The sequence below is a fragment of the Babylonia areolata genome, chromosome 18 (assembly GCF_041734735.1).
Source record: "Babylonia areolata isolate BAREFJ2019XMU chromosome 18, ASM4173473v1, whole genome shotgun sequence".
NCBI lineage: Eukaryota > Metazoa > Mollusca > Gastropoda > Neogastropoda > Buccinidae > Babylonia > Babylonia areolata.
The window spans coordinates 22,826,837-22,839,336 of NC_134893.1; the positions used below are offsets into that span (position 1 = coordinate 22,826,837).

Sequence of the window (12,500 nt, forward strand, 5' to 3'; positions counted from 1 at the left end):
TGTGTGTCTGTGTCTGTGTGTGTGCGTGTCTGTCTCTGTGTGCGTTGATATGTGTGTGTGTGTGTGTTTGTGTGCGTGTCAGTCTGTGTCGGTGTCTGTGCGAGCATATTAACACCAAACTGTCCACTGCACAGAGCTGCCCCCACCCAGCCCCCTGGTCACCGCGCGGCCTCCCTCAGCCACCCCGATCACCCGCAGGCTTGGTGGCCCCCACCCCGTCACCAGAGCTGGCTCTGTCGACACCCTCAACCTCCTGCCCCCCTCCTCCTCCTCCTCCTCTACCTCAAAGCGTCACAAGACTCGAACCTCGGACCCCTCTCCTTCCTCCTCCTCCTCCTCATCCAAACCGCTTCGCGCTTCGGACCTAGGCAAGTCTCGAACCCCGGACCCCGGCGGAGCGCGCGCCAGGTGGGATGACGCGAGCAGGCTGGGCGGTCGTGAGAGGGTCCAGAAAGAAACCAAAGGTGAGTTTGGTCTGAACAGTATTTTTCTTTGAAATTTGTGTTGTAATGTACGTTCTAAGGGCTCGACACGGACACTACAAGAAAGTGTAATGTTGATGTCTTGTCGTTAGGTAGAAGGTGAGTTGTGGGTTTCGAGGGATATCGCATCTTACAGTGTTGTGTTCATCATCATGCTTCTACTGCTATGTACATTTGTGTTTGGGTTTTTTATTTGGAGCATTTTTTTTTAAAATTCATTTTATGTGGTTGTCTCTTGTTTTATATATTTCATACGGTTGTTGTTGGGTTTTTTTAGTCTATATGGTTGGCTTTTATTTGATTTATAATGTTTCAGGTTTGTCTGTTCTAAACCAGTTTTCTTTTTTTCTTTTTTTAACATGTCTTGTTATTGTTGTGTTTATTTTGTTTTCGTATGCATAGAGGTCTGTTGTCGGCTGTTGAGAATAATAAGACTTCGTTCAGCCGCGTGCAGATTGACATCTTGGCAAACTGACACTACCATCCAACATCACACACTGCTTGTCACTGAAGCTCAGGCAGCTTGTTCAAAGTCCGGTCCTTGTGTAAATTTACCTTCAGAATCCCTTACCTAAAGGGAGTACGTGATTTGAAAACATCGCTGACACAGTCGGTTTACAACCATTTTCAACTGTTTACACTGCAGTGTAAGAGACTGTGTGAGAGTTAGCCAGCTTTCCACTGAACGCTGAGTCCCCATCCTTTTTTTTTTTTTGATTGGGGGTGGGTGGGGGTTAGAGTGACCTGATGACAGCAGTGTTCTATGTGTCAAAGTTTACATTCAGGGGATTGACAGCGAATAAAGTGAAAGAGATATAAAACGACAGAAAACGAAATAAAGCAAAATATATGCACCGTGAAGGATTATGGCGTCATCCGTGTTTCACTATAAACTAGTATAATATGCAACGACAAAAAAAAATAGAGTGTGAAAACATCGTTTGTCGGATTGCAAATAGATATATGTATGTGCACGGCTTACAAGCTTAGGGAATGGGAGCTTCAGGTTAACTATAAACTAGTATGATCTATTGAATAAAAAATAGTGTGAAAACACTGTCTGTCGGATGCAAACAGATACGCATATGCAAGACTGACAAACTCAGGGAATGATACCACTCGACACTTCGCTTAGACTGATTCACATGCTTCTAGGCAGTCAAAACATTTCACTCTATTTAACGTTGCTTCTGCGAAGAAATGTAGACAGAAAGGAAGGATGATACCGTAGTCACATCAGGAATCTGACCCTGTCAAAGATAATGCTAACTATAGCTCGCGCAAAATTGATCGCGTGTTCTCTTCTGAAACAAAAGGACATAACAGTAACGGAAAGCTCACCAGTCTATATTTGCGAAGGTATCCCTAATTGCGAACAGCGTATAATTGCGAACTGTTCGTGTCCGAAATCGAAGCGTTCTTTTCACATACATTTCAGAATGCAATGTTTGCTTCGACCTCGTTCTGATATCTTAATAAATGTCCATTTCCAAGAACCAGACATGTATCAGCTATTTCTGGCTATTTCCGCGGTCTTTCTTTTCTTCGCGCACCACTGCCGACCAAGTTCACAAACGTGCTCTCAAAAATCCTAAAAATCAAGGGAAGCAAGTAGTAGGACGTGACCGCTGTTTGGAATCGCTGATTTGACTGGATATGTTGAATACCAGTGTTTCACACACACACACACACACACACACTCTCTCTCTCTCTCTCTCTCTCTTTCTCTGTGTGTGTGTGTGTGTTCGGGGATGCTTTTTGTACAGGTTAGAATCAGCTGTGCTTTCGCAACTGCCGTCATGGAAGCATAGAACAAACGTGGCATCTACAGTTTTCTCTCTTTGACCGATTTCCCCTTTTATTTCATTGATGGAAAGGGCTTTGGATTCAGAGGTAAATGTATGGGGGGTGGAGGGTGGGGGTAGGGGAGACAGGGGCTGGGGGTAAAAGAAAAGAAAAGAAAATGTGAACTGAACAATTGAAAGTGTGGGTATGACTCGAAAATGAACACTGGTCTTTTTTTCTTCTATTCTATGTTATGTTTCATATTAGACAAATAGAGAGGATAAAATACGTGAATACTTTATTGTTTCTAAATCAGATAAATTAATCATATGAATAAAAGCAGTGGGTGGTTGGGAACTATTTTAAACCGTCACTCAAAAAAAGAAACAAAAAAAAACAACAACAAAACGACACCCCATAGAAAAAAAAACCTGCCTCTCTGGGCCTACAAAAGAGACTTGATTGGAAGGATGGAGCTCTGAAGCCACAAACTGAGCAAACTTCCAAGGAGGAGATGACTTGGTCTCGACGCTGCTGGCAAGTCTGTGTGTCACTGTCGCAGGCTCTCTCTCTCTCTCTCTCTCTCTCTCTCTTTGGGCTTCTTTCGTCTGTCGACGTTTGTTTGAGGAGGTGTCTGCTGTCTGGTAGAGTTGTGTGTTGTGTTGTGGTGTGTCGGCGATTCTTTGTGTTAAGGTTACAACTGCGGTTAGTAGTATACAATAATGTCTTCTTTCTTATATGCCGTTTTGGTTTGCTTTGTTTTGTGTTGTTGTTGTTGTTGGTGGTGGTGGTGGTGGTGTGTGTCTGTGTCTCTGTGTGTGTTTAAGAGACTGTTTTGTGTGTGTTTGGTTTGCATATGTTCTGTTTTTTTGTATATCTAGACTGCATGATTGTGGTGTGAATGTGTGTCATTCTGTCTGTGTCTGTCTCTGTGTAAAAGTGTCAGTGTCTGTGCGGTGTGTGTGTGTGTGTGTGTGTGTGTGTGTGTGTGTGTGTGTAGGGGGGTGGGTGGGTCTGTATCTGCTAGCTAGCTCAGTGTGTAAATTCTAGTCTTCTAATAAGTTATAACTACACGCCAGCTCGAGCTACCGACTGCGTAAGTGGACTGGGAAACTGTTCTCACGCCTTGTAAACTGCTGACCGTATGTCGGATTCAGTTTTCAAGGCGATCAGACTGCTCTCTGGGTTAGCCCAGCTAGTGTCCGCAATAGCCGAGTGGTTAAAGCGTTGGACTTTCAATCTCAGGGTTCGAATTTCGGTAACGGCGCCTGGTGGGTAAAGGGTGGAGATTTTTCCGATCTCCCAGGTCACTATATGTGCAAACATGCTAGTGCCTGAACATCCTTCGTGTGTATACGCGTGCGTGCAGAAGAGCAAATACGCACGTTAAAGATCCTGTAATCCATGTCCGCGTTCGGTGGGGTTATGGAAACAAGAACATACCCAGCATGCACACCCCCGAAAACGGAGAACCTACATGGCGGGGTAAATAAACACAATGGTCATACACGTAAAATGTTACATGTCTGTGCGAGTGTGTATATGTGCGTGCCTGGAATCTGATTGAATGACACAGAGAACAAATGATAAGCGCCCAATGGCAGCCGTCAATCGACTATACCCAGGTAGACAGCCTGTTGTCCAAATGACCCCGTGTTTGTAAAGCGCTTAGAGCGTGGTCCCCGATCGAGGATAGGCGCCATAAAAGTATCCATATCTTTCTTTATCTTTCATTCATAATTCGGTCTGGAGGGAAACAACAGAAGGACACAAACTGTCTGTCTGTCTGTCTGTCTGTCTGTCTCTGCCTCTCTCTCTCTGTGCCTCTCTCTCTCTCCCCAGCTGACCTAAATTGTGTTTGAATGCCTGTGCACTCCGTGAGCAATACCATTTAATCACTAGTATTTAACCGATCTTTACAAATCTGAAATACGCGATTCAAAATAAGTACTACCATGTCATTGACCGATTTAACCGATCCTTGAAACAGTTTTCCACCTGTTCATGCCATGACCTGAATTCTTCAACAACAAAAAAGAAGAAAACAAAACAAAACAAAAAAAGCACTTGCCATTCAGTAGACTGAAAAGGGCTTATCTGACACACTTGTGCAAGTGTGTGATTTTAAAACCTGATTACTGGATCCTGAGAGAGCGGCAGCAGCCTTACTGTACGGGTCAGAGCATTGGGAGTGGAGACACACACAGGGATGAATAGGCTGATGTGGTGGTGTTTGTTGAGTTCAGATGCCTAGCATACTTGGGGAGGATTATATGGTCCGCACATTCAATTCATTGGTGTTTTAGCATTAGCTCCATCCTCCTTATGCACATAATTATGCATGTTTATTCGTGTGTGTGTGTGTGTGTGTTTGTCTGTCTGTGTGTCTGTGTATGTCTGCCCTGTTTGTTTCAGTGACTTCATTCGACTTCTCTTGGTATCGTTTTGTACTTTTTTTTCCGTGAGGGCTGGATGTAAAGATGCATGTCCTTGCTTACTTCACTTCCCTCATTGAATAAAATTCAATTCAGTTCCTTCACTGACCCATATTTTCCTTCTTTGTTTTCGTCCCTCTCTCTCTCTCTCTCTCTCTCTCTCACACACACACACACACACACACACACGCACACACACACACACGACACTCTATATTATAATACCCTCTCAACGCCAAGCACACAGAACAATGCCCCGAGCATACACAGAAAATATGAAGTTACTTTGCCGATGGTACGTTATAGGCTACATGGGACCTTTAACTTAATTTTCACCTACGTGGTCTTGTGTGTGTGTGTGTGTGTGTGTGTGTGTCCACAGACAACCTCTACAAGCATGCGTTCGAGAGCGCGCGGCAAGCGGAGGAACACAAGTTCAAGGCCAAGTTCAACGTGCTGCTGACGGACCTTCATCAGACCCTTGACAGGCAGTCTCCCCATGGCCTCTCAGACAGTTTCGCCAGCACCTCCTGTAAGTGGGCCACTTCATGTGGCACGTGCGTCCCGTTTGTCGTCTGTGGGTATGTGCGTGTGTAGGATGTGTGTGTGGGGGGTGGGGGGGGGGGGGGGGGGGGGCGGTGATGGGGGCGAGGGTGATGAAAGGGAGGAGGGCGTACTTGTGCGTATTTTGTTGTGTGGGTGGATGGTGGGGTGGTGTGCTTGTGGGGGGGGGGGTGCGTCTGTATTTTGTTGTTGGTGTGTGTGTGTGTTTTGGGTTTTTCTCCATAATTTAATATCTTTTCACTTTGAATGGCATTAGGTCTGTCTGTCTGTCTGTGTATGTACGTACGTATGTCTGAGTGTCTTGCTGTGTGTCTGGGTGCTTAAGGTTTGCATTTCTTCAGTCAGCGCATGTGACAGAACGGTGTCCAGTTGTTAGTCCTCGTGACTGTGAAGTCATGTTTGTTTGGGTCAAAAGGGAGGGATAAGCGTGACTGTAACTGTGACAACAATGTGTGTGTGTGTGTTCGTGTGGTGTGTGTGTGTGTGTGTGTTTTGCTGGTTGGCTGGCTGATCCAGTTGGTTGAAATTCTGCTTGAGGAAAGGTTTGAACACAGACATTCAACAAAACGTGGAAGGCGTGATAATTTTGATCCATGGATTTTTGAAATTTCTCTCCTGTGTTACTTGTACAAAGTTAGTTATCCAAAGGAAATGGTGCACCTGTCTGTACCAGTGCTTAATTCTGTACCTGTCGACAGTGTTATTCTTGTGCGTGTGTACTGAAGATGTATATTGCACCCAGTAATCATTTACCCTTGTGCCCTATCTATTGTCTATATTTGTTCCTTGTGTGCATTAAAAAATGAATTGAAAAACTTGAAATTCCTTGTTTCTTTCTATATTTTCTTTTCTTTTTTGTCCTCCTCCTTTCACCCTTCCTTCCTTCCTTCCTTATGCTTCCCTTCTTTCTTTCTTTCTATTTCCCATTTCATTTGTTTCCCTTTTTATGCTGTTTACTTGCAAAATATATTATTTCTTTCCTTTTTGATATGTCCTTTTTTTCTGAACAGATGGAGAGGTGATGCTTTCGTTTCGCGGGAGAGTCAAGGATCTTCTCGTGGGTTTCACCCAGCGTTTACAACTGGCCTATGAAAGTGAGTGTGGCTCTGTGCTCTGAAGACACGTTTTATTGATTGATGAAAGTCGTGGTTTTTCTGTGGTGTATTGTTGTTGTTCGAGACGGAGAAAGAGCAGAAGTGAGAGTGTGTGTTTCAGGTGTGTGTGTGTGCGTGTGTGCGTACGTGCGTGTGTGTGTGTGTGTGTGTGTGTGTGTGTGTGTTCGAGACGGAGAAAGAGAGGAAGTGAGGAAGTGAGAGTGTGTATTTCAGGTGTGTGTGTGTGTGTGTGTGTGTGTGTACGCAGGAGCGAGCTTGCATGCCTGTTTACGTTCGATCTATTAATTAAGACCTGGTTCTATAAGAAATATTTTTGAACAAGAACTCCGCACGCATTCTGTTCCCGTGTCCTTGGTGGATACTTCTACTACAACTACTACTACTACTACTACTACTGCTAGTACCAATAGCAATAATAATAATGATAATGATAAAATGATGGCTTGTATAGCGCAGTACCCCCATCACAGATGGGGCTTGCCGCGCTTTACAATAAAATATGCAAATTCAAGATTATGTGACTAAAAAATATGTACAAAACTAAGTATTGACGGCCCATGCTCTCTCTCTCTCTCTCTCTCTCTCTCTCTCTCTGCCAGGTTTTGACAGCTTTGACGAGCACCCTGAAGACCCTGGGCAGGAGGTGAGGCAGAACGTGTCCCGCTTGCTGGAGGACCTGCTGGGGGAGTCTCTGGACCTGGTCAGTGTCTGTCTGTCTGTCTGTCACAGCAGGGGCGGGGGAGCACTCTGGGTCTGGCTTTCCTGGACCTGATTAAGTAAAAACCACCGAGGCAACCATGTGTTTGTTCTGTATTGTCCATGTGTTCTGTGTGGCTTGTTCAGGATTAAAGAGGCTATGCCAGTCTTGAATGAAAGCCAGTTTGTGTTTGCACATTTCTTCTGTCTTTGCTGCTGTGTGCGCATGTCAAATGATCGGTATAAGGACAGGCCCGGCGCTTCCCTTTTTGAGAAAGTGTCTGTGTTTGTTCCAGTGTACCTTTTATTTGCCTGTGTGCCAGGTGAATCGGTAGCGTGAGCAGTACTGACTTGAAGTTGTGTACCATGTGAATGGAGAGAGTTACCACTCTTTACTATTTGTTAATCATTTCATCTCCTGGCCCCATTGTTTGTTAATTTCCTGGACCTGGTCAGTGTCTGTCATTCTGTCTGTCTGTCACAGAATCGGGGTGGGAGGGGAGAGGGGAACTCTGGGTCTGGCATTTCTGGACCTGGTCAGTGTCTCTGTCACAGCAGGGGGGAGCACTGTGGGTCTGCTGTCTTTGCTGTTTATTTCCCTTTCGTCTTGATATATCTTTTTATTTATTTGTCTTTCTTTTGGTAACAGTTTCAGTGTGAGTGTGTGTGTGTGTGTGTGTGTGTGTGTGTGTGTGTGTGTGTGTGTAATCTATTTGTTCATTTATCTATATTATCAGTACTATTATCATCATGATTATTATTGATATCATTATCATCAATGTATTTTCTCTTTTTCCCCTTGTTTATCTTTTGTTTCTTTTTTTTAATTTCATTTATTATTTATTCATTTTTGTTCTTTTGTTAATTCATTTGTTTTAGTCAGTTATTTATTTCTTTATTTATATAGTTATTTTCCCCTCAAGGCCTAAGTAAGCGCGTTGGATTATGCTGCTGGTCAGGCATCTCCTTAGCAAAATGTGATGTAGCGTGTAATATATCTATCTATCTATCTATCTATATATATATATATATATATATATATATATATATATATAGGGGGGATTTGTCTAAATGCAATGACGCCTCCTTACGTAACTAAAGTCAACTCAACCGATAACACGTTCGAGTTTCATATTTTTAAACCTTTTTTTTCTACAAATATTTGGATTCATTTGATTGGCAGTATGCTCACAATCAGTTGCAAAACGCAGTGAAGTCTCCTTGAGTAGCTGAACTGAACTGAATTGGTAACACGTTCGAGGTTTTTTTATTGTTGTTTTTTTTTTGTTTGTTTGTTTTGTTTTGTTTTGTTTTCTTAACTATTTTTATCTGATATGCCAATATGTATGTGTGCTAAGTACAAAGAGAAGGATTCCTGTCTTCTGCTTCTTCTTCTTCTTCTTCTTCTTCTTCTTCTTCTTCTTCGTTTGTGGGCTGCAACTCCCACGTTCACTCGTATGTACACGAGTGGGCTTTGACATGTATGACCGTTTTTTCCTCGCCGTGTAGGTAGCCATACTCCGTTTTCGGGCGTGGGTTCCTGTCCAAAAAAAGGTATTGTTCTCCCGTTTGCTTTGGTCTACTACCTGAGTTAGTTACCTCTACAGCTGGTGATTCATGGTGTGTCGTGCAATGTTGTGCAGACGTCGGACGAAGCTGTGTCTGATCTGTCCTCTCTTTCGGACGACTCGGGAAACGATCGTCATGCCTTCGAGGATCAGATCGCTCAGGCTGTGGTGTCTAAGGTAAGGCCTCTTTACTTACTTTTGTTTTGTTTTTTTGGTCGTTTTTTGTTGATTTTTTTTGTGTGTGGTTTTTTTTGTTTTGTATTTCTCAGGCTGTGGTGTCTAAGGTAAGGCCTTTTTACCTACTCTTCTTTTCTACTGTTCTTTTGTATCACTGAGGCTGTGCTGTCTAAGGTAATGACTTCTTACGAACATTTTTTTGTTTGTTTGTTTCTTTTTTTTTTTGTTTTGTTTTGTTTTGGGGGTGTTTTTTTGGTTTTTTTGATTTTTGCTTTCTTTTCTTTTGTTTCTCTGCTAGCTTAGTCTTAAACAAAAGGCATCAACAATCCTTGACACGTGCAAACATTTTTCACCCACATACGCACAGAGAGAAAGAGAGAGGTGGGGGGGGGGGGAAGAGTGCTGATGAACTTCGAAAAAAATAACCATGATACATTCAATGTTCAAAATTAATACATCCGAAATTCTGAGATATATCGAGTTGACGAAGACGGAAACAATACAATACAGGGACAGACAGACAGAGAAGGAGAAGAGGTTTATGAATGTGTTCATGCAATATTTTTTTAAGAACGCGAAAACTGAAGAAAAGCTGAGAAGCAAAACCACTGAAAACCGGCACGTAAACACTTGAAACAACAATCAGTCAGAGCAGCTTTCCCTCTGCAGTTTTTATGAACATGTTCAGATTATAGGCTTGTTATTTTATACTCTTTTTTTACGTTTTCTACATGTACTTAGTGCGGCTTGTATGATATGTAGTATATGACTTTACACATCTTTATTTGTACGTTCAGTGCTGTATTTCATTGTTTTCACTGTATATAGAATGTATCTTCACTCGTGTGTTGTCGCCTACGTATGTGAACTGAATATACACAGTCATTATCGTGTTTGTGTTCAGTGAGATGATAATTGTTCTAAGCATAGTTTCCAACCATATAATCACTTATTTTTTTCCATCCCCAACACCCCTTTTTTAAATCGAAATTATGCGTAGAATTATGTAAATGTCACTGTAGGAATCAAAGAGATAATGGTCTTAAAAATGATAATAAATTTGGTATGATTTTTTGTTGTTGTTTTTTTGTGTGTATTTTTGTATTTGTGTTTGTATTTGTATTTCTTTTTATCACAACAGATTTCTCTATGTGAAATTCGGGTTGCTCTCCCCAGGGAGAGCGCGTCGCTACATTTACAGGGCCACCCATTTTTTTGTATTTTTTCCTGCGTGCAGTTTTATTTGTTTTTCCTGTGGAAATGGATTTTGCTACAGAATTTTGCAGGAACAACCCTTTTGTTGCCGTGGGTTCTTTTACGTGCGCTAAGTGCATGCTGCACGCGGGATCTCGGTTTATCGTCTCATCCGAATGACTAGCGTTCAGACAACCATTCAAGGTCTAGTGGAGGGGGAGAAAATATCGGCAGCTGAGCTGTGATTCGAACCAGCGTGCTCAGTTTCTCTCGCTTCCTAGGCGGACGCGTTACCTCTAGGCCATCACTCCACTTCAAATCCACCTCCCCCTGTTCCAGATCTTAGACAACCACCGCAGAGAAGTTCACAACTCGCTTCATGACGACCGTCGCTCCCGTCATCTCAGCAGTCCTCCTCACCTCCTACCCGACGCGCTCAACAACGGCGGCGACGAATATGAAGGTGAAAACGACGACGACGAGCGACGATCGCCCGCAGCGAACGACGCGAGAGACACCGACATCTCCAAAGACTTCGAAGACCTGAGAAACTTTGTGCAAGAGACACAGTCACGGACAAGGCTTGGGAGCGAAAGTGGTTCTTGTCCGGGGAGCGATTTTGCTGACGGGGGGACAGTGGATGTGTGTGGGGTGCTGGGATCCGGTGACAGTGGTGGCGGCAGAAGAGTGGGGGACAGTTTGGACACAGGCAGGGAAGACAGGGAGTGGCCCCCTCTTCCAGATTTCTCCCAGTTCGATCAGATCGATTTCAATTCAGAGGAGGTGGATCCTGATCTTGTGCAGGTGAGAAGAGGGTTGTTTGTCGTGGTGTGTTCACCTGGGTGTGGTTGTTGGTGGTGGTGGTGGCTGTGCGTGTGGCGGGTGGTGTTAGGTGTGCATTGCGAGGGTGTGTAAATGAGTGTGTATGGGGGGGGGGGGGGGGGTCGGGTGTGGGTGTGTGTGTGCTGTTTCTGTTAGTGTGTGTGTGTATGTGTGTGTGTGCTGTTTGTGAGTGTGTGTGTGTGTGCTTCATGCGTGTAAACGCATACGGTTGTGTCTTTGTGTGCGTGTGTTACATATATATAATTATTATTGTAAAATAACGAATATTATTTTTAAATAATTATATTTCTTCGGCTTACGTTGTTTGTCATAGTAGGTCGTATCAGAACGCAGTTTTAAAGTTTTAATGAAAAAAAGGCAACAGAAAAGAGCAGAGAGAAGCAAAGTCAGAAACTTCACGTAGCCCGCCACAACCTTTCTCTGTGGACGATTCTGGCTATGCTTTTCTGTCAGCCACTCGTACCATTGATTATGTTCAGTGACACTCCCTACTTCCTTGATTAAAGATTCCCTTATTCAGGATGCACATTACAGAAAGTTGTTTACTCAGAATCGAAAGTTTCAACTCGCCTGTGTATTTCGATGGTCTTTTCTTTCACCACCTTTAATAAGCAAAACTAATACAATAAAGTGGAAGATTGGACAGGCCGTTAGTGAACTAAGTTCACTAAGTTGCCAGTGAAATTGTCTGGCCCCACACAGGCGCCTGACAGTTGTGTTGCAACAGACTGCTGTGAACCGGAGGGAGTTCCAGACCACTTGCATCATTTAAAGCAAAGCGTTCACGTCTTTATCTTCCTGCTCCAGAAACGGGTTTCGTGCCCAGCACCGTCCAGGTTCAATGATACTGTGATTCCGTGACGCAAGGTGCTCGTGGAAAGCAGCGTCAGTGGCAACCCATCACTGAGTTAGTCCTCCAGTTTTTTTTTTGTGGCTTAGCCTTAGGCTGTTGATTAAAGATTAAAGGGTTAAAGGTTCCTTCGCCTTCTACGGCCATCGGGGCAGTAAATTCATTTCCACTGTGTTGACGTCACTGAACATGATACGCCTTACGATGATGCACTGGTTCTAGTTAGATGTCTCTTGAAACGTTGTCTCTCAGTTTCACCAGTCTGTACACCGAATATGGTATAGACAACCCCACACATCTTTCCAACCACTTTCCCGGGCATCATACACACGTGGTGGATTCAGCCCGCCAGTGCCTCTCTGTGCGGTCGTTCGTTGCAGATGAACCTGGCGGTGATTCCCGAGGAGACAGACGAGCAGCTGGATGAGGAGGTGGTGGAGGATCCGGACACGCACTGGCGGGAGAACTGGATCTTCAAGGGCCAGGCCCCCAACCCTGCCTCCGCGTCCTCAGCCACAGCCACCACTCCGGACCCCAAGCGGCGGCTGAGGGGAGACAACCACCAGCCCCAGATCGTCATGGTGCCGCAGCCTGATGAGGACCTGGCGCCCACCGTCGGCAACACGTCAGTGGATACACACACACACACACACACGCACACGCGCACACACACGCGCGCACGCGCGTTCACACACACACACATACATACCCACACACACGCGCGCGCACGCACGCTCACATACACACATACACACACGTGCACACACACGCTCGCACTAAAACACACACAG

At 44.3% G+C, this 12,500-nt stretch overlaps 1 protein-coding gene across 6 annotated transcripts in view; it reads left to right on the top strand.

Moving 5' to 3' along the window:
* LOC143292571 (uncharacterized) overlaps positions 1-12,500 on the top strand; it is a 140,027-nt gene that overhangs the window by 98,829 nt on the left and 28,698 nt on the right. For all 6 annotated transcript variants that reach the window (XM_076602992.1, XM_076602993.1, XM_076602995.1 and 3 more), the window contains 7 exons: positions 135-464; positions 5,085-5,234; positions 6,277-6,360; positions 6,981-7,081; positions 8,721-8,822; positions 10,356-10,820; positions 12,090-12,334. In XM_076602992.1, coding sequence (XP_076459107.1) covers positions 135-464; positions 5,085-5,234; positions 6,277-6,360; positions 6,981-7,081; positions 8,721-8,822; positions 10,356-10,820; positions 12,090-12,334 — 1,477 coding nt within the window. The remainder of the gene's footprint in view (positions 1-134; positions 465-5,084; positions 5,235-6,276; positions 6,361-6,980; positions 7,082-8,720; positions 8,823-10,355; positions 10,821-12,089; positions 12,335-12,500) is intronic.